At 44.9% G+C, this 26,287-nt stretch overlaps 2 protein-coding genes across 6 annotated transcripts in view; one reads left to right on the top strand and one right to left on the bottom strand.

Moving 5' to 3' along the window:
* The window catches only part of PPFIBP1 (PPFIB scaffold protein 1), a 204,603-nt gene that overhangs the window by 122,591 nt on the left and 55,725 nt on the right, over positions 1-26,287 (top strand). For all 5 annotated transcript variants that reach the window (XM_075551936.1, XM_075551934.1, XM_075551935.1 and 2 more), the window contains 2 exons: positions 8,152-8,250; positions 12,756-12,961. In XM_075551936.1, coding sequence (XP_075408051.1) covers positions 8,187-8,250; positions 12,756-12,961 — 270 coding nt within the window. In that variant the 5' untranslated portion in view covers positions 8,152-8,186. The remainder of the gene's footprint in view (positions 1-8,151; positions 8,251-12,755; positions 12,962-26,287) is intronic.
* LOC142451124 (mitochondrial import receptor subunit TOM5 homolog) lies at positions 1,525-1,696 on the bottom strand. Its single transcript, XM_075553045.1, has one exon. The coding sequence runs from the start codon at positions 1,694-1,696 to the stop codon at positions 1,541-1,543; it is 156 nt and encodes a 51-aa protein (XP_075409160.1). The 3' UTR covers positions 1,525-1,540.

Genomic DNA, 26,287 nt, shown 5'->3' with positions numbered 1-26,287 from the left:
AATATCATTCTCACACACGTTTCCAAGACATTTACTCATTTTCTAGTAGAGCTGAGGTTCTCAACCTGTGGGTTGCGACCCCTTTAAGGGTGGGGGGCGTGTCGAATGACCCTTTCACAGGGGTCACCCAATTCATAACTAGCAAAATGACAGTTATGAAGTACCAACGAAAATAATGTTATGGTTGGGGGGTCACCACCACAGGAAAGTTGAGAAGCGCTGGGTGTTCCTCCTTCACAGAGAGACTGCACAGCTAGCGTGACCCAAACACGTTAGCCAGCACCGTGGGGAACGTGGGGTTCTTCGGCCACAGTGTCCACTGCTGGAGCTTTTACTCCCTCACTGCATGTCCCATTCAAGCCTGCTCGCAGTGGGTCCTGACCAGCTGAAAACACTCCAAAAGAGCTTACCCTCACTCTTTTCTTGGGTCATTGGTTTGGGGCTTTGTTTTTGCGTTTTTCTTGGTCTTCCCCAAGATAAAGGTTAAAGTGTTCAGGTGCCAACCAAAAGGCCGGTGGTTTGAACCCAGCAGCCACTCCATGGGTGAGAGGTGAGGCAGTCTGCTTCCGTAAAGATTGCAGCCATGGAAACCCAATGAGGACAGTCCTACTCTGTCCGCCGGGCTTGTTCTGCATTCGTATTGACTCACCAGAAGCAGGTTTGGTTCTTTGCTTTGTTTTAATCTCCTAGAGCCTGCCCTTCTCAGATTTTTCTATACTTATTTTTATTAGGCTGTTAGAATAGAACCACTCGACAGAGGACTCCTAAAAACAAAGATTCTCTGTGGACATCACCCAACAAACTAGGGGCTTCCCAGGTTTGGGTTATGACCTTGAGTCCCAGCCCCGCTGTTTAGTTGCTCAGGTAGTCTGGTTTCCCGGTCCTGACCAATTCGAGACGACACATGCTAAATCCTTTACACTCACCCCGCTGTGGTCCTGTACTCTAATACCCTATTGACTTGACCGGTCAATCAAAAATAAATGTACGTATGTTTAAGTTGGCCATTTAGGATCCAGAGATGAATATGCTATTTTGTAGAAATTAGAGACGTTGTTTTTTTTCACATTTATTTTTAAAAAATAGACTAACGGCTCTGTGGTCAGATATCATTGTGGTTCTGTGCTGACTTCCACAAAATGTAACTAACTGTCATGGATGCTTCACAACTACGGTCTGGACACAAACAAAAAGGTCCACAGAGATGGCGGTCAAGACAGACATGCTGCAGACGTTGGTGATGAATACTTGCTGGAAAATGAAGTTTGACAAGATGTAATAATAATAACATCAACATTCACGGGAGGCGGAGTATAAGAGGCAAAAGGGTGCGATATCACAAGAAATCTTTTCACATTACCCAATTAATTTTATATAATCAGTTAGTCACCAGAAAAGAAAAAAAACTTGTTCTTGTCAAGCAGAGTTTATAAGTCCATTCAATCAGAGTCTGGTATATCTTTCGGGGTCTATTCATTCGCAGCTGGGAAGACTGGCACCAAGTTCTTCACATCACATATTCTCAGGCGATGCCAAGTCTTCATATACTCTCCAATTTCTTTAAGATAAATGGAGTGACTCGCAGCAGGGCCACGTAAATAAGAAAGTTCCGTATGGAGGAGACCACGTCCTCGTGCATCTTCCGTTTCATCTCCTCGGGGTCCAGCTTCAGCGTGAGGCCCTCAATCTGAAACATCGTGGCTGGGTTTCAGGGACTCTGCGCTAGCGATCTAGGTGCTTCTTGGATTGCCGCCTCGCGCCCGGATCAGAGACGTTGTTTTTATGGTCTAATAATTTTGACTCCCTCAAAGACTGAATTATAGCAGGTTACTGGATGAGGGATTAGTCCTAAGGGATCAGGATATTTCGAGATCTTCATTTTGAGTGAAACATTATCCTTGATTCATGACTTTTTGTCATTATAGGTCCATGCATGCCCTAGGTATGTATATTTATTTATTTAGTTTAGTTTTTTAAAGTTTCATTTCTAATTCTTACCAGTGATATGCCATAATTTAATTTTATGGAGGATATGCATACAGTGAAATGCGTAGGTCTGATGTGTCCAGTTTGAAGAAATTTGATTGTTGTATAGTATAAATGTGTATGCTCAACACCCCATCAGGAAATTGAACAAAAAGGCCCGAGTTCTCCTTTCACTTGTCACCGCTTCCTGCAGGGCACTGATTGTATTTTCTATCACCCTAGATTTGTCTGTTCGTAAATTTCCTCAAAGGAGTCACGTAGGATGAAGTCTTTTGTGTCTAATTTCTTCTGCTCCATTTGATGTGTGTATGAGTCACTCTCTCTTTTTTGTGAGAGTGATATTCCATCCATTGTATTAATAGATCATAATTTATTTGACTTTAATTGATGATAGCGCAGGCCTGGGTGGAAGCCTAGGAGAATCTTCCTCTCAGAAACATATCCTTTCAATTGCTGTCCAGTCAGTTCAGACTTGTGAAAGCCCCATTTTTTTCCCAAAGCATGCAGGGTTGTTTTTTTTTTATCTGCCTTTTTATTTATTTATTTTTCAATTAAAAAATAATAACTTGGAACTAGCCATGAAAATTAACAGATGCTGACTTCATTAGAGAGCCTGTAAAACACCTCAAGCCATGGGCAAGTCCGAATGATAATAAATGAGAATTTATGCTTAGTGTTAGTGCAGTGCTTTAAAACCCCTTTGAAGTTACTGTGCGTTACTTAGTGGTCTTGCCTCTGTGACCTTGGCCCATGACTATAATGCAGGCCCTTGTGAAGAATGTGTTTTGCATTTGGGTTCTATAAATTCAAGTAGGTCAAGATGGTTGATCGTATTATTCACATCTTCTATGCTATTTGTGGCTTTGTTTTTTCCTAGTTTGTCTACCAGCCCCCAAAGTTGATTGAAAAGGAGAAGTACATGACAGATGACCTAAACAGAAAAAATTAACAGGGCAATAAACTGCAGTCACATTGACATTTATATGAAACATGTTGTTCGGTACCATCGAGCTGGTTCCACCTCATAGCACAGCCTGATGTGCAGTAGACCCAGACACCACCCAGCCCCACACCAGCACCATCCTCACGATTGTTGCTATGATTGAGCCCAGTGTTGCAGTCGCTGCATCTCAGCGGGACCTTCTTCTGTTCCCCTGTGAGCCTCTTCTTTATCAAGCATGATGATGTCTTTCTCCAGGAACCAGTCTCGCCTTGTGGGGACCAGCCTCCACAACCAAGAGAGTCCTAATTGAATGATTGAAGGTTGAGATAGTTTATTGCCAGCCACAAGTGGGATTAATTGAAGGGCGGAGAGATAAGTGGCTCAGTGAGCCTCGCCTTTCTTGTCTCTTGCTCTTTAATCATCAGACCAGTCTTTTCCTCAATTTGAAGGGCGCACTACCTGTGGGACGCCTAGCCTGTGGACTGTGTCGCTGTAAGTTGAGGTCCCTTTAAGACCACACAATTGAAATTTACATCTCCAGAGCTGAGGACTGACAGTTGGTGACCTGGCTGACAGTTGGTGACCTGCCTTGGTGTTTGCTGCCTGTGCTGGGATAGCCTAGCTCTCTCTCTCTCTACAGGGAACTACCTGACGGCCCTCAAGACTTGAAGGACTGCCAGTGTCTCACAAGTCTCTCACGGGAGTGAGTTGCACTGAGCCATTTGTACTGCTTTATAATTTAACTGTTCATTTCTTGTGTTATGTATATATATATATATATATATATGTAATTATCAGCAATCTGGTTTTATCTCTCTAGAGAACCCTGTCTAACACAAAGGGAAATAAATAAAGGACAAAAGACAAAACATGCAAGGGCTCACCCCTTCCGTGGAGTCTGGAACTGTTGGGTAGCTAGATTTAGGGACGGATGGGGGGGAGGGTTGTCTCTCCCATGCCTGCAAAGGCCCCCATAGAGGAGTTTGGGAAGAAATCAGACACAAAATCAGACACCCTGCGAAAACCCAAACTGAGTGTGCACAGATAAGACCCCCAGCACAAGTGAAACCTAAAACCTAGCCTCCACTTAGGACCAAGACGTCGCACAGGTGGTCCAAACTCAGCCAATGAGGTCAACCAATACCTTCAACCACACCTCCCCGGCCATGGGCGGAATAGAATAAAGGCAGGCACAACCCTGCGCTCTCACTGCACCTGCCCTAGGCCCACTGCCAGTCTCTTTGCTCTGCCCTTGCTCAGGGGCAGGATGTAAGGAGGGCTTCTAGTGGGCGGGGTGAGCGCATACCTGCGTGCCCCTCAGGGCTCACCCCAGGCTACTCAGGGCCTTCATAACTGTGTGAGTCTACCATCATGCTGTTTGTCTTCTTTTTCTCATTGCTCCGTGGTATTTTTCCTGTCTTTCTTCTTTGGGATTTAATTGAGTATTTATTTAGCATTCTGTTTCATCAGAGTTTGAGTGGATTGCATCATATTTCCCTAACGTATTACTATCTCTCATTAATTGGTCTTCAGTATCCTTATGTAAATGAAAGCACTACAGGACTCTTTGCTTCCACCTACCCTTTTCTATCCTTTGCAGACTGACCATGTATTCTACTCCTGCATCCACGACACTCGCTCACTGCCCTCAGTTGATGCCGACTCTTGGGAACCCTGTATGACAGAGTAGACCTGCCGCGGGAGTTTCCGAGGCTGTGAAAAGGCCCTGTCACTTTCCCATCTGGCACACTTGGGGTTCTGCCCCTATTGGCTGGAGTCCCTGACTGGGGCAGATGGTTAATACACTTGGCTGCTAACCAAAAGAGTGACAGTGTGAAGTCCACCCAGGGACACCTCCCAAGCAAGGCCTGGCAATCTACTGCCCCCAAATCAGCCATTGAAAGCCTTTTGGGGAACGGTTCTACCCTGTTGACACCAAGATTGACGGAATGGCCCTCTTTTCTGTTTGTTTGCTTTAATGCCAAGCACTTTAGGGTACTGGTGATGTATCAGTGAACAAACAGAGACAAAAACAAAAATCCCTTCTCTCATGGAGTAGACCATAAACACAATTCATAACTATGTATGCGTAATACAGTAAAAATGATAGCTGCTAATGGGGGAACTGAAGCAGAATAAAGGAATAAGATGTTTGGAGGGGCTTTCAAATTGTAGAGGTGGGCAGGGTGACAGAGTCAAAGGTCAGAGATCTCTTGCATAAGTTAACAATAGCTGAATGAAGATGACATAGTTTAGTGGTATTCCAGTTTAAGCTCAACTGATCATAGTGATACGTATTGCGAGTGTTCCTAAACTTTTATGGCAATTTAGTATGTTCACGATATTGTAATCTATTAAAGTATTGGTTTTAGTGGATCGGAAATCTCTAACGCAACACAAAACTGGTTCCTCACACCTTTGCAAAGCATGATGTGGTTGGTCTCATGCCCTTAGATAGCACAGCGTTGGAAGGATTCATGGAAAAGAACAAAGAAGAAACACAGCTACCTGTTGTACTTGGGGGTGAAGGGAGTTTCTACTCTGCACAAAATCTAGCTGCTAACAAAGACTCGTGTTTGCTTCCCTGTTTTTGTGAGGTGGGAAGGGTATTTTTATTTTATCATTTTATTGGGGGCTCATACAAGTCTTAGCACAATCCATGCATACATCAGTTGTGTAAAGCACATTTGAACATTCATTGCCCTCATCATTCTCAAGACATTTGCTCTTCACTTAAGCCCCTGGCATCAGCTTCTCCTTTTTCCCCTTCCTTCCCCACTCTCCCCTCCCTCATGAACCCTTGATCATTTATAAATTATTATTATTTTGTCATGTCTTACACTGTCTGACATCTCCCTTCACTCACTTTTCTTTTGTCCATCCCCCAGGGAGGAGGTTCTATGTAGATCCCTGTAATCAGTTCACCCTTTCTGCCCCACCCTGCCCTCCACGGTGAGGGTGTCTTTAAAACACGGCATCGCTTTGTTTTATTGGCACCCACCACCTTTATAGCTGAGCCTGGCCCTAGCCCTTGGTTTTAATACATGCATGGGGTATGGAGCCTGCTTTGAAGTGATGCTTTTAAAATGAAAGGGAGTGAAAGCCACTTAATTACCTGAAATCCAGGAAGTGCACACTCCTTGGCTTGATGCTTTGTGTTCTCAGTGTTTCTCATCTCCAGCATCCCAGCATGAAGATGAGATGGTGGTTGGACTTTATACCCGACATCTTGGGGCTGTGCCCTGGCCGGCGTACAAGTAAGGTTTTTGAGAGCGATCGTAATTAAAACAGAAGCTAGCTTGTTAGCCTCCCACCCCCTACCCCAACAGGTTTCTGAGGACTTTATGCACTTGCCTTCAGCATTCTATGTTGTAGTTTTTACACACACACACACACACACACACACACACACACACCTGTGGTACTAATTTATAGCTTTTGTAGTGAATAAAGGCTTAGAAAATCCTTAGGTAAAACTATAAATTCAAAGTAATATTCCACAATGGTTATGTATGGTATTTTACTAGATTAAATGTATAGTAGAGAACGTATCTGAGACTTTGTCCAAATTGTACGTATTTTACGGAAGTAGGAGGTCGATCAAATCTGGCCAATGAGTAACCGTGGGCAGAGGTTTCAGGTTTCAGTCCAAGATCTCCTCTCTGTTTCCTGGGTCTCTGCTGCTCCACAGTATCTGCAAAGTCGAGTCTTCTTACTCCAGCCTGGTGGGAGACTAGACGTGGGTGCCCACCCTGCATTTGTGAAATGCATCCACGAATGTTCAAAGTTCCATAATCTTAACTCTTTCTTGTCTGTGACCTTTTTGGGGGTGGTGGTGGTGGTTGTGGCAGGAGTAATATATGTTTGACCAGGTTAAAAAGACTAGATTCTCATACACTATCCACCTGGATGAGGTCCTACAATCCTTCACTTACCCTGTCAGAGCCTAAGGAAACAATGGAGATTTATTGTTTCAGGAGAGACTTGGCCATCAGATAAATGCTAGTGCAGAATTGCAATGAAAATCAAGCTCACCTAGGTTCAAAATGGTGTTTGCTGTGTTCACTTCCGACATGTTTGTGCAGAACTCCAGGAACTTCTTTCATCTTTATTTATAAAATAGAGAGAAAGATACTCATTTTATAGAGTTGTCACCATTAAGAATTATGAATAATTCTTATAGAGGCCAATATTGGTGCCTAATATGTGATAGCTATAATTTCTTTATGAAAAGCCACTAGGGTGGATAATACCTTCAGGACCAGGGGTGTGAGGGGCGGTACTGGGAGAGCAGAGGGAGAGTGGGTTGGAAAGGTGGAACCGATTACACGGATCTACATGTGACCTCCTCCCTGGGTGAAGGGAGACGCCGGACATGGCAAGCTATGACCAAATAATAATTTATAAATTATCAAGGGCTCATGAGGGAGGGGGGAACTGGGAGGGAGGGGAAAAAAGAGAACTTGATGCAAAGGGCTTAAGGGGAGAGCAAATGCTTTGAGAGTGATTAGGGCAAAGACTGTACAGATGTACTTTATACAATTGATGTATGTATATGTATGGATTGTGATAAGAGTTGTATGAACCCCTAATAAAATGTTTTTTTAAAAAAAGAAAAGAAAAGCCAGTAGGCTTGTGTGTGTATAGCTGTTTTCTTGGACAAAGCTTTTGGTAAACCCTACTGCAAGGGGCACTGTAAGGAGCCCGGGTGGTGCTATCGGGTGAGCACTGGATTGCTAACCAAAAGGTTGTTGGTTCAAATCCACCAAGCTATCTGCTCCCCTACAGATTGACTGCTTTGGAAACCCAGCACAGAGCTGCTGTGAGCCAGAGTCAACTCTGTGGCAGTGGGTTGTTGTCCTAGAAAGGAGGAAGGGGGGCAAGAGAGCTGAGATTGGTAGACTGATGCCAGAAGGCTGTATGCTCAGCGGTCATGGCTTTCAACAAGGTTTCTCAGCCATCCCCAAAGCATGCCCAACAGTCCTAGTGCTGCACAGACAACCACGTAAAAAATCCATCCTACTGGATGTCAAACACCGTGGTCTGGCAGAACAGAAGATCCTGTCCATGGCATGTAAAATGATTCTGCAAACTCAGCTACTGCAGAAGCTCTCTTGTCTGACTGCAAGTGGAGTCATAATTTGATGTTGAATTTGCAAACCTGCTAGCTAGCAAGCCTGTGTCATTTAAAGGGTGTAATGATAACGTCATTGTTGTTTCAGATCTAGGCTGAGACTTGCCATTGAAATAAAAGAAAATGATGAGTGACGCAAGTGACATGTTGGCCGCGGCGCTGGAACAGATGGATGGTATTATAGCAGGTAATCCTCGTCTTCCGGAAGCTGGACCCCCACCATGGACCCCGCTCGCTTGTTTTTTTTTTTTCTCCATGACAACGATAACTATCTTTGCATCTTCTTTCTTGTTCTTGTGGGCTGGCTCTCTCCAATGCCTTGACATTCCCCAAGGTTTCCTCTTTTCTGCTCTTCTATCTATCTATCTATCTATCTATCTATCTATCTATCTATCTATCTATCATCTATCTATTTTTTTAAACTGGAAGTATTCTTACGCTTTCATTTAAAGTGCCAGACATTTGGTCCCTTGCCAGCCTCTGATCAAGGATAAGGAATTGGCATGCTGGTGATTCTGGGAGAGGCTGTGTAATGGCAACACCCTGCGGGATACCTCTCTACCCAGGATCTCCGAGGTTCTGAACTGCTCTCTTAGTTTCAACATTCTCTCTTTTCAGAAATGATTCCCTCATCTATGTCTTTGGCTTTCCCAATTCTTTTGAAGCTTCAACATCCTTTTCTTTCCCCCTTGACAGCCAGCTAGCTCTCCTGACATGCCCTACAAGGCACACACCACAGGGGCCATTGTTTAAGACATTACTCTTCCTTGGAAGCCTTTCTGTGGGTCTTCATCTTAGCAAATTCCAAAACCCTCCCTCCTCAACACTCCCAAAACAAGAAATGTAAGCTGTGCTGGACACTTGTCCCTCATGTTTCCCTTTGATTCAGTCTCTTAATTCCACCTGCTGCCTTTCCTGTTTGTCCTGTCTAGAGTCTGACCGAGTTCAGCCACCATTAGCTTAGTTGGTACAGGACCCCCACTCACGTGATGCCCTCGATTTCCCATCCCCTCCAATCCATCCTTCACCAGCCCATCAGACTTGCTTTTCTTAAACACAAACCTGGACATATCATCCGCTGGTTAAGACTCGTCAGTGGTTTTCTACTGTGAATGCAGTTTTTCTGTGTGAGAGCAGACCACGTGTGTTTGAAGCCCATCACATCCTTGGTGGCTACTCCCCATGGCAGAGGGAGCTGAGGAGCAGCGAATCCCTGCTAATTCCTTGCAGTCTCCCACGAGCGGTGGCTTCTGCTGAGGAAAGGGGCATGTCAGAGTTTGGCCTTCTATGTTGCACTTTGTCCTGGAAACCAGACTTCGGTTGCATCTCCTTGTGCATTAGGCTGCACCTTGAATACTGTAGTCGGTGTTTGGAATATTGCTTTCAAAGCATTCTTGGCCAGCTGAAACTTGTTTAGAGTAGGGGAGCATGACAGCGGAGAGTTAAACAACCCATCAGAAAAGATCATTTTAAGGAACTGGTTAAGAAAAGTTCGTGCTTGAGGCCTGAAACAATGTTTGCTAACAGTTGAAAGACTATTATGTGGATGAGATCCAGATGTCAAATAGAACTACAATTAATTCTAGGCTCTTGCCAGAGATGATAACCCTTCACTCTTAGAAAAGCGCTGATTGAAAATCGTGATATTTTTGCATCATTATTTGAAGGAGTTATGGTTCATATACTGTCCCATGAAAAGGAGCCCCGGTGGTGCTGTGGAATAAGTATTGGGCTGTGAACAGCAAGGTTGATGGTTCAAACACACCTGATGCTCCATGTGAGAAAGATGAGGCTATCTGCTCCCATAAGCATTTATAGCCTTGTAAAACCTCAGGAGAAGTTCTATTTTGCTATGAGTCATAATTGGCTCTGTGCAAAGTGTTTGGTTTGGTAAACTCTCCCATTCGAAAAGAACATTGGTAGTACAATGACTAAAGGTGCTGAGCATTTGGTCCGCAGTTCAAATGCACCTGTTCCTCTGCAAAGAAAGATAATTATCTTTGTCAATATTAAAAACAAGTTGATTCTGACGTATAGCCACTCAATATAGAGTTTCTGGAGCTTTGCAGACCTTTATGGGATTAGATAGCCTCATCTTTTTCAAGATGAGAAGCTGGTGGATTTGAACAGCCTGCCTTGTCACTAGTAAGTGCAGTACCAACCCGACAGCACCACAAGGGCTCTTCCTGGTAAATATTGGCAGGCTCTTTGGAGAGCGCTGCTCTGCCCTGCAGGGGTGCTGTGAGTCGAAATGCACTCCTTCACAGTGCGTTTGGTTTGGATGTGATGTTCTACCCCAACCCCATCCGGGGCTTCAGAGCACTTTCAGAGTTACTAAGGAGCTCAGGTCTCACCTCAAACTTCGTAAGCTGGGAACATTGTGAATAGCATCTGCGTTTGTATGTTTTCATACACTGAGTGATTTTCCACCCGAGGCAATAGTGTGGGAAGAAGAGGAGAAATGATGGTAAATGTTTGGGAGGGTTTTTCTAAATAAGCATCTTTCCCGGGAGCCACCATATTTGAGGAAGGAGACGTACAAAACGGAGGAAGGGCTGGTGGGTTGAGAAGAATCTCATCGGTGAGGTTAAAACCACTGAAACGAGAGCTTATGATTGGGTTATTTTTTAAAACAATTTTATTAGCGTATTAAATTGGTTTTCCAACCTATTTACAGATAGATAATACAAGAAATTAACAGTTAAATTATAAAGCATGAGACACTAGCAGTCCTTCGAGTTTTGAGAGCTGCCAGGTGCCAGTTCCCTTCTGTAGAGAGAGCTGGGCTATATATACCCAGGCAGCAAACAGCAAGGCAGGTCCCCTACTGTCATCAACTGTCAGTCCCCAGCTCCAGAGATGAACATTCCAATCGTGTGGGCTTAAAGGGACCTCAATTTACAGCGACACAGTCCACAGGCTAGGCATCCCACAGGTAGTGTACCCCTTTAAACGGAGGCACAGAACAACCAAGGCGAGGCTCACCGAGCCATTTATCCCTCTGCCCTTCAGTTAATCCTACTTGTGTTTATCGGCCAGGCTGGCACAATAAACTATAGCAGTGTATAATCCACATATCACATAATTCAGTAGTTGAATCAGATCATGAATTTACCACAGTCAATTTTGATCCCTATGATTTTTGAATACTTTTTTTGTTCTCCTGTCCTCACACCATCTTCTCAGTTTATATCTTTCTGGGTTCCTGCCTCGGCCTTCCATGTTGTTGAGATGGTGGATTCTCAGGGTTTTGATACACATTTAGCATATCAACAGTTGCCATCATTACGATTTGGCAGCTTTGGGTCCAAATCTTTAGGTCCCGACCTAATGGAGGACAGTGAGTGGAACAGACTTCCTGAAAGGTAATTACTCTCCGTGGGCTTGGAATTGTTCCAACTAGGTGGCCAGCTGGAGAGAGAACTTAGGCCCTGGGGTGGGGGTCTCCAGTTGTTAGGACCTTATTATGTCTTGACTCAGACATAGGAAGTGATGGCCTAATTGTGACAGATATTGATATTTAGTGTCCCAGTAGTTTGTATATTTGACACACCAAGAACAAGAAAATAATCAAAGAGGTGAAAGACTACATACAACAGCGTTCAGAGTGGGCTGTGTAGTAGCAATGTGAGTTTTAGTAGGATGGTTTCATTGTAACGATAGAAAGCCAGCTATATAGCTATGTGACTGTAAACTAGCTGCGTAACTATTTTTAAAAGTTGCCATTAGCGTTAGTCTCAGTGCTTGGGCTGCAAACAAAATCCTGAGGGAAAATACTTATTTACACGCCGATTGCATCGGGCTTTTTAAGAGATTAAATTCTGGTGTGTTAACTAGGAGTTGGTTGCCTTTTATAAGCTCTGCAATGTTCCTCTCACTGTGTAACTTAAAATTTTTTTTAAGACTTTGTGGATTTTGGAGTGTATAGCCCCACACAAACGGGGTTGACTCCCTCATCTCAGGCATTTCCAGGTGGGGCCAGTACATCTGTGTCCCAAACCCACCATCCTTTCTCTGATTGTTATGCCACGCAGATATCGTCTGTGTTAGACACTGAACTGTAGAACACAGCTCGTTCTCATACTTTGTGCACAGGTATGCCCTAAAACTTCCCATTGACTTTGAGTTCACTCATTCACTCACTGTCACTGAGTTGATTCCTACTTATAGCAAGCCTGTAGGACAAGGTAGAGCTGCCCTGGTGGGATTCTGAGATGGTAACTCTTTTCAGGAGTAGAAAGGCTCATTTTTGTTCTGTGGAGCAGATGGTGGTTTTGAACTGCTGACCTCTTGGTTAGCAACCAAAGTGTAACCCACTACACCGGCAAGGCGCCTATGAATTAACAAATACCAAACCAGTCTTGTGCATTGAGCTACTCGGTATTTTTGCTGCGTATGCATACCCGTGGATGACCCATGAAAATACCATGAGTATTGATTTGGGGGTTGCAAATAAATTCTAGAGAGTTGGCCAGTTGGCTAATATGAAATGATGATGAACTGTATGTAGTATTTGTTTTTTCTTCCGTATTACTCTGACTTGAAGGCATTTACATGATTGAATTACTCTCTGCCACACACACCCCCTCCCATATACTTTGTTTGAACTTAAATGTTCCTCATTGCTTACCATCTTTAGCCCTGGTGTTGAATATAAATCCCATTTCTTTCCTTGTGATGTTTTCCACCTAGGTTCTAAGGCCCTGGAATATTCCAATGGGATTTTTGATTGCCAGTCTCCCACCTCCCCATTCATGGGCAGCCTGCGAGCTCTGCACCTCGTGGAAGACCTGCGTGGATTGTTGGAGATGATGGAAACAGACGAGAAAGAAGGCTTGAGATGCCAGATCCCAGACTCAACAGCAGAAACGCTGATGGAATGGCTTCAGAGTCACATGGTAGGTGCCTCTTGAAAGCCTCACACTGTGTGTCTCTCGTTACTTGTTTCAAAGTGTAAAGGGCAGAGTAACTCAGTAGAACAGGCAAAAAAGTTACAGGGCAAAAGCTTTGCTTTAATTTTGTCTCATAAGTGATTCCAATCCCCTTTTTACTCTACAGATCTTTTTAAAAAAATGCTCGTAGTGCAGATTTTCAGTGCCAGCAGCCCTTGTGGTGCTGTTGGGTAAGCGTCGGGCTATTCACTACCAGGATGGCAGTTCCAAGTCACCAGTTGGTCCTCGAGAGAAAGAGGAGGCTGTCTGCTCCCATAAAGATGTACAACGCCTCGGCAGCCCCATGGGGGCAATTGTGAGTTAGCATCAGCTCAGTGCAGTGCTAGCAGGTCATTGGGCTCTGCTCAGAGAAGTGGAATCGCTTTTCAGATGCCCCTGTGGCTTAAAACAAATAGTGACACATGGAGGAAAAGGTTTGCACGTAGCAGTTATTCCCATGTACTTTGGGGAAATTTGCTGTGAAGCAATGGCCTTTTAGAAATAACAAGCATCTTGCATTCCTGTAGTGTATCTGTTACAGCTGATGACCCCAGCTTGATACATAATGTCATCTAGCCCTACGGGTTTTGAAGTCAAGCAGACTTATACTTTTTTTGGTGGCCATATACACAGCCAAACGCATGTCTATGCGCAGCTTCTACGTGAACAGTTCGGTGACGCTGGTTACCTAGTTCACACGGTGTCCCTGTTCCATCTCTCCCCAAATCGTCTCACCACCATTAATTTAGACGCCATCCCATTAAAGTTCTCATCTCCTCGGTGAGTTCATCTGGACAGCAGTGAACTCGGTAGCAGCTCAGCGGAAAGTGTGATGGCTGGGGAATCGCACCGAGGTTGGAGGCAGTGTGTGACTGGCAGTGCCCTCTAGTGGTTCGTGGCAGTCCTGTCAACTCCAGTGCGCTCACTAGGTCAGAAAGTTGAGCTTTCAGTGGTGCCCTTCATTCACTGGACAGCTAGGCCTCGCTCTAGACATCCTGCTCAAAAATGCACATTGTGACAGAGCTGCCACAACGTGTTAGTAGACGTCGTGGCTTTTATAAAATAGAAAGGGTGTTGCAATAACGTACTCTTAATTCAATGACGGATACAGAAGAGATGGTGGTCTGTGACTTTTTACAGGCGTCATCTGTAAGATGCCATCATCGGCTTCTGTGGTGGAAGGAAACAGGGCCGGTGTTTGGAACACTGGTGACAAGGGAAGCTGTTCGCTTTGGGAACCTTAATAATACTTCTCAGTAGCGGCCCAGTGAAGACAGGGAAGGCCCCCACAAGGCGGCTCGCCACCAGTGGCTGCAACAGTGCGCGCAAACATCTCACAGTTGTGAGGGTGACGCAGGACCTCTGCTGTACACCAGGTCGCAACGAACAACAACAATACAGCGGAAACATTGGCATGTGATGCAACACCAGTACTGGTGTTCACACCCAGTGTTCTCACGAATGTTTCGTTCCCACCCAACTTACCTCTTCTCTGAGTGCAAATAATACAATCCATCTTTTGTAGTGGTGTGGCTACATAAACTTGATAGTGGCAGGCGTCTTATATCACATGGGTGCCTCACTATTAAGCTCTGCAGATTTCTCCTCTACGGCTTTTATGGACTCGGGCTTGCCAGCTTCTTGGGGATTGCTTTATGCTCTGAATTTAGGTGTTCCCAGCCTTCTTTCCTAGCCTGTGTCTTGCCCCTGCTACACTCTCTGGCTTTATTTTGACCATTCAGTCACTGTGTGATGGGAAAGGGATTTACTCTTCATTTAAGAAGCTATTTCTAACCCATACCCAAAGGCCATCAGTGAGCCTTAGCTGAAGGAACCTATGGCTGTGTTAGGTTTCCGGAGTGGGTTACACCTCGGTTCTTTGCTTCACAAGCTGGAAGAATTCACACGGAAGCACATTGTGTGATCCAGGTGAGTTTTTATGAAGGATACGTTTCAGGTTTTACGGTCCCAAAAAGGTACATGCTATTTCTGGAAAGCATGCCAAGCTGCGTGAAACCTATGCTGGGGTTCACAGCTGGGCACGGACAACCACATGGAAAAGAGCACCCACATGTGTAGAATTGGGGTGGGGTGGGGTATCCCGGGAGGCCAAAAGCCCAGGAACCCTAGAGGCTAAGGGCTTGTGGGTCCAGAGGCTGTGAACCCCGAGTAAGCCCGGAGCGGGCATATGTGTGCCTGTGTAGGGAGAGAGACCCTCACCCTCCACCTGCCACTGACCAGGAGCAGGGTAAGAGAGAGCGGCCTTCCCACAGCTGCCAGGCTATGTCGAACCTCTGGCTGGGGAGGCGTGGTTGGTTGCATTGGTTGGCCCCATTGGCTGAGTTAGGACCACCTGTGTGATGTACCTAAGGTGGGTATGTCCAAGATTGGGGTTTTACCTGGGTCTACGGGGGCTTATGTCTGTTCATGCTCAGTTTGGGATCTTCACAGGTGTTCAACGGCTGCCTGATTTCTTTCCAAACTCCTCTATGGGGCCTTTGCAGGCATGGGAGGGACAAACACCCCCCCACCCACTCCACCCCGGTCCCTAAATCTGGCTACCTAACAGTTGAAGTTTTTCCTAACGTCTCAAACATACTAACATGCGCTTAATCTGCATAATTAAAATGTTCCTGGGGAAGATCACTGGCGATGACACCGGTCTCTGACTGTAGTCAGGTCGTGTCACTCACTGTCTTTTCACACGCCTCCAGTGACTTCTCCTTTCACTCAGAGCCAAGCCACACTTTGTCACACACTATGTGTGTTCGCCATGTTTATATCCTTTTATTGCCTCTACCATTAGAAGGTATTATAAACCAAGTATTTTTGCCATGATCAAACAAACCAACAAAAAAACCCCAAAATCAATTGTATCCCTGGTTCCTAGAATGATGCCTGGCATGTGGTGGAGATTTAATCATTACATTTACAGCAATACTTCATAAGTAACCAGACCAAGTGTCCATCGGAATGAGCTGAAGTTGGTGGCTGTGTGACATTTATTCCTTGACTGCATAGCGTCTTGATGGTTTGGGTGGCTCTCCATTTGAACACTTAACATTTTAAACGTAAGTAGCCACAAAATGACCAACACTTTACACAGCTCAGATGTCATTTTCATCCAATTAATAATAATAAAAAATAGCTGTCAACACCAAACGAAAACCAGCTTTTGACCCAAAGATGATGTGATGTTGGGGGGCACCATGGTGTCGCTGTTGACTGTTTTCATGTCTCGCCGTTCCTCCATCCTGACTCCCATGCCTCCAAATGAAATGGGTGTTTTTCTCCCCAGACACACAGAGAATGAGGGGAGGTGGCAGAGGGAGAAGAGAGGAAGAATGGGTGTCCAGGATAATAAAGGCCTAGGTGATAAATGAGTGGTCGCAGCATATCTGCTATCAGAACGTTTTCCGTTTTGTCTAAGTCAAAAGAGAACTTTAGCCCCAGCTAGAGAGGCTCAGGCTTCGTGATGCGGAGCTATCAGCTTTCTCCCCTGTTAAGCTTCCAGAAGTTACCCTGTGTTTTATGCTCTGAAAAAGTGCCATATATCCACATTTTAGCTGGGATTATAGAGTGAAATAGTTTGGTGGTATCTTAGAATTCAAGAAACACGGGATTCTAGCAAATCCTCCCTTTATATTGTACGTGGGGAAATTGCCAATGCAGCAGATAAGGAAGTTCATTGCAGGTTCTGTAGACGAGTGTGGAATGAGCAAGAAGGCCTGGTTTTATTTTAGTGATTACACATGCAGGCTCTGAAAACCACACACACGCATGGTAAGCTTGGCTCAAACTCTCAGAAGCTTGTGTGCTTGGGGGGGATGTTCTTAGCTCCAGCCTCCTCATCTGTAAAATGGGGTTAGTGGTATTGTGAGGCTCCTAATGGGCTTCAGAAAATTCTGGGGGAAATGGAATTAAGTACAAGACCATTTTAATCTTTAAAAATATCTTTTACCCTGACAGTTTATAGATGAACAACTGATAGTAAGCTTTGAATGGTGCTAATAAACACTGAGAAGCTTAGCTCTCTATAAAAAAGAGGGAGGGAAAAAAAAGTTGCCCCCCCCGCAGGTGATGTAGAAAATTTAGGCTGTAAACTCGTATCAGTAGACAGTGGTGGCTTCAAAATTTTCCTTTGTTATTTTGCTGCAGAATTATTTTTATTGTGTTCATATGGGGAAACCTGTTAAAATTTTTGATATATCATATTCATTAAAAAGAAATTTTCCTATTTGTATTAATAATGTTTTTTAATCATTTTATTGGGGGCTCATAAAAAATTGGAATGCTTCACGAATTTGCGTGTCATCCTTGTGATAATGTTTTTTAAAAGTTGTGCTTAATAAAAGGCTTCTTTTCAATATTATATATTATATATATATATACTTAAATCCATTTTCTCAGGGACTTTTGGAAGCCTTCTCATATGCTGGGTGCTTATCAAAGAGCCTGGCAGATAGCGAGTTAAAAAGGCAAAATACTGAGCAGTAGATTGAAGGAAAACAGTGAACGGGATCCCTTAGCATTGGGAGAAAGGAAGGGCCCAGTTACATGGGGAATTAGGTTCCAAATTCCTCACACCTACTTCACTTCTTGTGACAAAAGGGTACAGAAATGCGTAGACGCTTCCAATTTTAGAACAAACTTGTTGATAATACCAGTTACCTAATTAAGGCTTCACTTGTGTTTAATGAGGGCCATCTTAAATGCCCGTTTACTTTAGGCTGCTATTAATCTTCTCATCAGCACACCTAGGCATTTGCAACCAAAACATTGTAATTATTATTTTGCCTGGGTCAAGGCATCCATTGGTTTCTTGTGGGATGCAGGTGATTCTTTCACGCCTTCTCCCTGCCGTCTGTCTAATATTTTTAATTTGTCAGGCGTGGGTAGCCATGACTCAGAATCACCAGCAACTGTCTATTGGTAGGACAGGGGTTAGGGGAAAAGAAAAAAATGGCTGCCTGATATATTGAAGGGGGTATATAATCTATAAGAACCCATTTGTCTTAGTAGCACGGCTATAGCTGTGGGCTCCTCCAAATGAAGACCCTTTTAAGACAGATCTTTTCTCCTGTGGCAAAAACCAAAACAAAGCTACTGGACAGGGCAGATTCAGTCAAGACAGAATTCTCTTGTTTTGACTGTGAAATGTTATCTGTTAGCAAAAGTACAAATGTTGGAGAATAACTTCCTTTGTTAAGCTCCAGGTTTAAGAAGGAAAAGGGGGGGGATGGGCACGAGGAGTGGGGGAAGTGGGGAGGGAAGGGGTAAAATGAGGAGCTGATACCAAGGGCTCAAGTAGAAAGCAAATGTTTGAGGATGATGATGGCAACAAATGTACAAATGTGCTTGACACAATGGATGGATGGATGGATTGTGGTAAGAGTTGGATGAGCCCCGATAAAATGATTTTAAAAAAAGAAGGAAAATGGGGAGATAGGTCTAGTTGTTTATGCCAACCAAAGTGTTTTGTTTACTTTAGGTCTAGCATGATAAATTACCGTAGAATGGTCTTTCAATGCTTCCCCCAGAGATTAAGCTGAGTACCATGACCTGGAGCCACACCTGCGGGAGAGCATGTATTTGGCAGCTTTAATTATGAGTCCATCCCCAAATTACAAAATTACCGTTTCAACAGAGTAAAAGCACTTTCATTTTTTCAATACCTCAAGTCTGCTGACTTAACCATGAGACATGGAGCACATAAATGGGCGTAATGAAACATTCCCCACGACCGGTTTCTGATCTTTCAGATCAGCATAACATATTTGATCTATTCTTATGTATTTTTTAAAAAATTATGTATTAATTAAAAATGTACTTTAAAAAAGTTTCTGTAAAAACGTGAAATACTCGGGAGGGGGAGGGGGAAAAGGGAAACCGAGCTGATTCCAGGAACCCAAGTGGAAGGTGAATTATGAGAATGACGAGTGCAACGAATGTATAAGGGTGCTTTGCTCAGTTGATGTATATACAGATTGTGATGAGTTTTATGAGCCCCAATAAAAAGATTTTTTTTAAAAAGTGAAATACTCATGATTTGAAGAGTTATTCAACACAGGTATAAATCAGAATAGAGCTCTCTCTCAGTTACTGGCTCCCTGCCACACAAGCCCATCCCAAACCCACTGCCATTGAATCAGTTCCAGTTGTTAATGACCCAGTGTAGGGTTTCTGAAGCTATGTATCTTTATAGAAACAGACAGCCTCAACTTTCTCCCTCGGAATGGCTGGTGGGTTTGAACCACCGACCTTGAGGTTAGGAGTCCCAACAGTGCCACCAGGGCTCCTGCCCTGCCACACAGTCCATTTCATTCCTTTCTACCTTTGGATCCCTGCCGCGCTCTGACCAGTTTCTCTTTCTTTGTGAGCTTCCAGGGAATGCTGTAGCAGGATGGCAAGCAGACTGTCTCCTGTATGTGGTCACAACAGTGAGTTACACAGTGCCTCACTGAGGCATTCTGCCTAAAATGGAATGGCTTGCCCCTTACGCTTCCACAGGTCCAGGCAAGCCAATGACCCAAGTTGGCCAAATCTCCATTTGAGGGAGATCAGCTACAATGATGGACAGGCACTTTCCAAAGAGTCCAAGCCACCGACATTCATTAGCGTTCTATGGGAAGAGATTTCTCTATTTCTTTTTTAAAGGAGTTAAAGAAGAACATAGGGCAAGAAAAATAGAGTCCAGAGTAATTCTTGATCTCTTATTATTGCCTTTCTTAAGGTAGAACATCTATTCTTCTCCTGTGTCTACATGCTGGAGCAACCTGCCCGTCACATGGTTGTCATTAGTTACCCTTGCCTGACCCCAAATCATGGAGAACCGAATATATATATAATCTATCTCCATATCGCACAGAACTAAGGGTGGCCCGGCCCTCTGCCGTCTTCACGGTTGCTGGACTGTTCTTGTCCATGGTTGAGCCCGCTGTGTGTTTTGAGCATCTTCTGCTGGCTGGGGCTCATCTGCCTGTGTATCACTGGACTGGGCAGGCTTCTGCAGTTGGTTTGTTCATAATACTGACTGACTGACAAGGCTGCTGGAATAGAACCTGGGCTTACCTTTTAGTGTGCTGGGACATTCTTTCCTTTATCCTGTGACTCAAAGACTTTGGAGTCTCCCTGCGACCAGAGTCATGTCATCTGCTGCATTCCTCTCCCTCGGCGGAAGCCTTGGGGAGCACAGTGGTGGACGTGAAAATAAGGAGAGGACAGGCCAGCGCCCTGAAGAGCCCACGACACCCCCTCACCCTGTGCGGCCCGAGCGGATGAGGAAGTGTGGGGAACCACTGTGTCCTGGCAATTGCTTTTTTGGCACCAGACTGCTCCGAGGGAAGCGCTCTCAGGCATTTCGCATGAGGCTGGGCTGTGAGAGCACTTGGCACCTGCCAGCTCGTAGTTAGCTTTTGGAGTCCGAAATCCTGGTGGTGGGCCAGCTCCCAAGATTGCACTTACTCCTGAGCACCCGCTTTTTTCCCAATGGGCCAGCAGAAGGGGCCTCCTGTTTCTCAAAAGTAAAAACCAAGCCAAACACTGATTTAAAAACAAAAGAAACTCTCGGAGGAAAACAAAACCCAGGAAAACAAAGCCCTGATGCTCGCTGACCACCCACCTCTGCAGGGGCTCGTGGAGAGCTAGGGCTTCGAACTCACGGCCACGTGCCCTCTGGCTTATTTGGAGCGCGTGGGCAGCGTGAATCGATGGATGTCTTTCCTAGAAAGGGGCCTTGGTTGTGGTTTCTTAGGAGGCGATGAGGTGTGTGTGAGATTTCGGTTTGCTTTTCTTTTTGAGCAGGGGTAAGAAGATTTGTTTATAAACAGAAGAGGTTATCTCTGGTGCCCTGGGATCATCTCTACCGAGCAGGAATAGACATTTATTCAGGAGTGGGGGGAAAAGGGGCTATTGGTAAGATTATGGATTCGGGGTCACAGGCGCCGGCAGTGCTGGAATGTGGTGATGGGGCGTGCATTTCCCCCATCAGGGTTCATCCTCTACAGACCAAGGAGAACTTCACCCGCCCCAGAGCAGAGCAGCTGCCTCTGCCTGATGGCTCGGTTTTCAAGTTTGTTGGGCTCTGTCCACAGCATGGTGAAGTGCCCCTATTGTAGTGTCCAAGCCCAATGAAATATGATTGTGATCGCCTTGTGTGTGTGTGCACACGCATGTGTATGAAGGGTCCCAGGCTTGCCCCCAGCTCACCTCCTGATGCAGCATCTAGCGGAGAACAGGCATGCAATAAATGTTTGCAGGCAAGTTAGTGGTAGCACACTGATGAGGGGAGATGAAAGGCCCTACTGTTAGTCACTTCTTTGGTAGCTAGCGATAAGATTTCATTAAAGCAGCGTGAGGAGACTGAACCTTCCATGTCCTTTCTTGATGGTGAATTAAAAAAAATAGAAAGAACCATGAAAGCACGTCTGTACGGCATTGTTAAAAATGACTTTTAAAATAAATCCAGTCTATTGGTGTGTGGAGTTATGGGAGTTGTGCGTATCTGCGTATGCATCTCAGTATTGACCCAACACTAACCAGCATTTCTTTCTTTTTTAAAAAATAAATCATTTTACTGGGGCTCTTACAGTTCATCTAACAATCCATACATCAGTTGTGTCAAGCACATTTGTGCATATGCTGCCATCATCATTTCCAAAACATTCTCCTTCTACTCAAGCCCTTGGTATCAAGTTGTCTTTTTTCTCCTCTCTTTACTACCTACCCTCCCACTTTCGTGACCCCTTGATAATTTATAAATTATTATCATTTTAATATTTTACACCATCCACTGTCTCCCTTCACCCACTTTTTTGCTGTTCGCCATCCCCTCCCCCTGGAGGGGGTGGTGTTAGACATCTATCATTTCAATTGGTTCCCCGTTTACCCCCTTCTCCCTCCCCTCTACATTCCCCCTACCCTCAAGGTACCACTATTCTTATTCTTGATCCTAAGGGGTTTATATGTCCTGGATTGTGTGTGTGTCAAGAGCTCTTATCTGTCCCAGTGTACATGCTCCGGGGTAGCCGGATTTGTAAGATGGAACTGGAGTCATGATAGTGGGGGACCAGCACTTCTTGTCCTTACACAACTAGACGGATTTTTTTCCTTCCACTTCCCCATTTGTTAATGTAGCGCCTCACCATTCTGATTTAGAATACGACATTCAAAATGAACTTGCGTGTTTCAAAATGAATGACTGTAACTCTGGCAATAAATACACTGCCTGTATGGCTGTTTGTCCTTTTATTATGATGCGTTAGGGCAAAGAGCTCAGGAAAGAGCGAAAGCAAAGTGAAGGTTGGGGAAGGAGCAGAGACAAGCACCGGCCCACCTGGAATGTCAGGGGAAAGCAGAGCCTGCTGGAGGCGCTGGGTAAAAGGGATGGGGGCAGGAGCCCTGGTGGTACGGTGTGTAGGCACTCAGCTGCTACAGGAAAGGGCAGCGGTTCACACCCAGCAGCCACCCTCTGTTGAGAAAGACATGCCACCCTCTGCCGTCGAGACTGTAGCCTTGGAAACCCTAAGAGGCGGGGCAGCTCCACCATGCCCTCGGGGTTGTTAGTTGGAATTGACTGCCCGATGCATTTGGTTTGGTCTTAGTGGGCGAAACGCTCCTGTCTACCCATAAATTACTATTGAAATTAAGGGGTGGGTTCAAACTTCTGACCTTGTGGTGAGCCACTCAGCACAAAACCCATTACACCACCAGGGTCCCTCGATGATGGATATGAGGGTTTCAGCTGACTGGTCCCTCTGCTTGCATACACGAGGGGCTTCAGTCAGTTTGTGTGGGGAAGCCTTTATCTTTTAATTCTATCTCTGCGTGCGTGTTCCACAATACAACATTTTTCTGAAAAGCCGAAGCATAAGGCACAATATTTTACCCAGATGTAGATGAATGATTGATTATCATAATTTTCTTTATACTTAATTATATGTTTGTCACTAGGATAATTAAAAGGAAATTGACTCAAAAAGAACAACCCCCCTTAGGGGGCAAAGGGCAGCGTGTACTCTATCCAGCGTTACATGTAGCACCTGCCCTGTGAGTTCACACAAGTTATAGTCACAGCTGTCGTTCCTGATCAGCTGTTATTCTATGCTTCTGTGAGGACTCAGCGTTTCAGACCTGTTTCCTCATCATGCTGGTGAGCCCCCCCCCCACCCCCGTGGGCTCCTTAATTAAATCAAGGCATCGATTTTATAGTGGAGCTGAATCTCATGCCTTGACCCTCAGACCCTCACTGATGTGCCTTCCCCTCACCCCCTACACAGACACAATAAGATGAATACACTGTAAGTTCTGTGCTGCTAAAGTCCCCAAGTTGATTCCTGTTTTTACTTAGACTTTGTGTTCGATTGAATGTGGGTAATAAAGGGGTCCCGTCATAAGCTATAGCTGAAAGTATTACCTTGAAGGCACCTCTAGAATTTTGGGTAGTTTATACTGCTCTAAATTCTTTGAAAGTCAAATAGACTCAGTAAATGTTTATGATAGATACATTATGTGCTCGGGATTTTGTAAACATCATGGAAGCGTCTCAAGACATCTAAGGCTTAGTGTTGCACTGAGGGACTACTAGCAAGAATAAAAAACTCACTGGAGAGGTCTGGGGGCCGGCCCCAATCCCAACTACATGGACACCTTCCCCTCCCCCCAGAAGAATGTATTTCAGAGGACAGCACTGAATCTGCAGCTCCGGGAGAGGGACATGTCTGATCAGAGCACACAGGAGCAAATGAAGGGGGAGGAAGAGAGAGTGGAGCACATCCTGGCCCACCAAGCCTTGAGCACGATATTCCCGTTCAGAGCAGCCAATCCTCAGAAAAGACCACATGGTCGGCCCCACCATGAGACACCACATCCCTCACTGACCCATAGCCCTACAGGGGACAACACTGGAGACACTGGGAATTCTGCCCGATCTGATCCCACTACACCGAGGCAAAACACTAAGGGTATGCAACAGAACAGCAAGGGAACAGAGCAACAAAGTCCCAAGGGAATACCAAAAATAGATTTTGGGGCCAGGGCTTGGTGCCCCAACAGACTCAACTGGAAAACAAACACTCATAAAGGCCAACAAGCAGTCCTTGAACTAACTACAAGCTTTTCTTTCTTGTTGTGGTGTGTTTTTTGTTGTTGTTTTTGGTCATTGGTTTGTTATTGTTGTTTTGTTTTTTTGCTTGGTTTTGCTCTGTCTTGTTTTTGTGCATGCTATTATCTCCGCAGGTCTGTCTAAATAAGATAGGCTGGATAAACAATCTAGTGGAGAAAACAATGGGACCAACAGTTCCAGGGGGACATGGGAGAGGAGGAGGTGGGGGAAAGGGTAGTGGTGTTAACAAACCCAGGGACAAGGGAACAACATGTGATCCAAATCGGTGGTGAGGAGGGTGTAGGAGGCCTGGTAGGGCTTGATCAAGGGTAATGTAACCAAGAGGAATTACTGAAACCCAAATGAAGACTGAGCATGATAGTGAGACTAGAGGAAAATGAAAGGAAATAGAGGAAAGAGCTAGGAGGCAAAGGACATTTATAGAGGTCTAAATAAAGGCATGTACATATGTAAATATATTTATATATAAGGATGGGGAAATAGATCTATGTGTATACATTTATAGATTTAGTATTAAGTAGCAGGTGGACATTGGACCTCCACTCAAGTATTCCCTCAATGCAAGAATACTTTGTTCTATTAAACTGGCATTCCATGATGCTCACCTTCCTGATGTGATCGCTGAAGACAAAGTGGTGCATAAGCAAATGTGGTGAAGAAAGCAGATGGTACCCGGCTATCAAAAGATCAGCATCTAAGGTCTTAAAGGCTTGAAGGTAAATAAGTGGCCATCTAGCTCAGAAGCAACAAAGCCCACATGGAAGAAGCACACCAGCCTGCCTGATCACGAGGTGACGAAGGGATCAGTTATCAGGCATCATCAGAACAAAACATCATATTGTGAATGAGGCGGGGAGTGCAGAGTGGAGACCCAAAGCCCATTTGTAGGCCACTGGACATGCCCTTACAGAAGGGTCGCGGGGAGGAGACAAGCCAGTCAGGATGCAGTGTAGCAATGATGAAACATACAACTTTCTTCTAGTTCCTAAATGCTTCCTCCCAACCACTATCATGATCCCAATTTTACCTTACAAATCCAGCTAAACCAGAGGATGTACACTGGTACAGACAGGAACTGGAAACACAGGGAATCCAGGGCACATGATCCCTTCAGGACCAGTGCTGAGAGTGGTGGTACTGGAAGGGTGGGTTGGAAAGGGGGACCCGATTACAATGATCTACGTGTAACCTCCTCCCTGAGGGAGGGACACCAGAAAAGTGGGTGAAGGGTGACGTTGGACAGTGCAAGATAAGACAAAATAATAACTTGTAAATTTTTATCAAGTGTTCATGAGGGAGTGTGGAGTGGTGAGCGAGGGGGGAAACGAGCTGATGGCAGGGGCTTAGGTGGAGAGCAAATGTTTTGAGAATGATGAGTACAATGAGTGTACAAATGTGCTTTATACAATTGATGTATGTATGGATTGTGATAAGAGTTGTATGAGCCCCCAATAAAATGATTTAAAAAAAAACTCAGATAAAATCACCAGAGAACTACCCAGGGCAGAACATGATGAAGGGCTAACGTCTGTAGTGTGGACCAGGCATGTTTTGACAGACTCTAGTCGAGGGGAGGAGGAGAGGAGACTGGCCAGGTATAAAAAGGACGAGGTGGGAACTGAGCCCATGACAGTTGGGTCAGATTGTTAGAGGCAGATATAAGTGGGAGATATGTTTAGTGAGGGGCACAGATGCTTATGGGATATGTTGAGAAGGAGAATACAAGAATGCACACTGGGAGGGAGAAATTGAGTTGTAGGTCTCAGGGAAGCAAAAAACAAAGGTTCCAAAGCAGAGAAAGACTCATGAGCTTTTAGGAAAAAGTTAAGACTGAATTCCTGTTGGACTGGAAGAAGAAAGCGTTATAGTACATTGTGGAAGATGAAAGTATGTCGTGAGGATGCTTACAGTCCATTAAGGGAGCTTACCATGCATTAAGGATGTTCTGCGATCACCTCGTGAACATGGTGTACAGTAAGAGAGTGTCTAGACCTCAAGGGAAAGGAGCTCAGCCATGGAGTGCATGCCAGGTTATAGAGGGGAAAGTGTTCTTGCTGAGACTGAAAGAGGTTAAAATCTAATGCTCACACGTTCGTTCAGTGAACAACTACAATGGTTCCTTCATTCATCAGTCACTTTGTGGCTCCCTGTGTTAGTCTGGGTAGACTAAA

The sequence above is a fragment of the Tenrec ecaudatus genome, chromosome 6, assembly GCF_050624435.1.
Source record: "Tenrec ecaudatus isolate mTenEca1 chromosome 6, mTenEca1.hap1, whole genome shotgun sequence".
Taxonomy (NCBI): Eukaryota; Metazoa; Chordata; class Mammalia; order Afrosoricida; family Tenrecidae; genus Tenrec; species Tenrec ecaudatus.
Note: the sequence above shows the minus strand (reverse complement) of the source record. Positions and strands in the feature narration are given on the sequence as shown.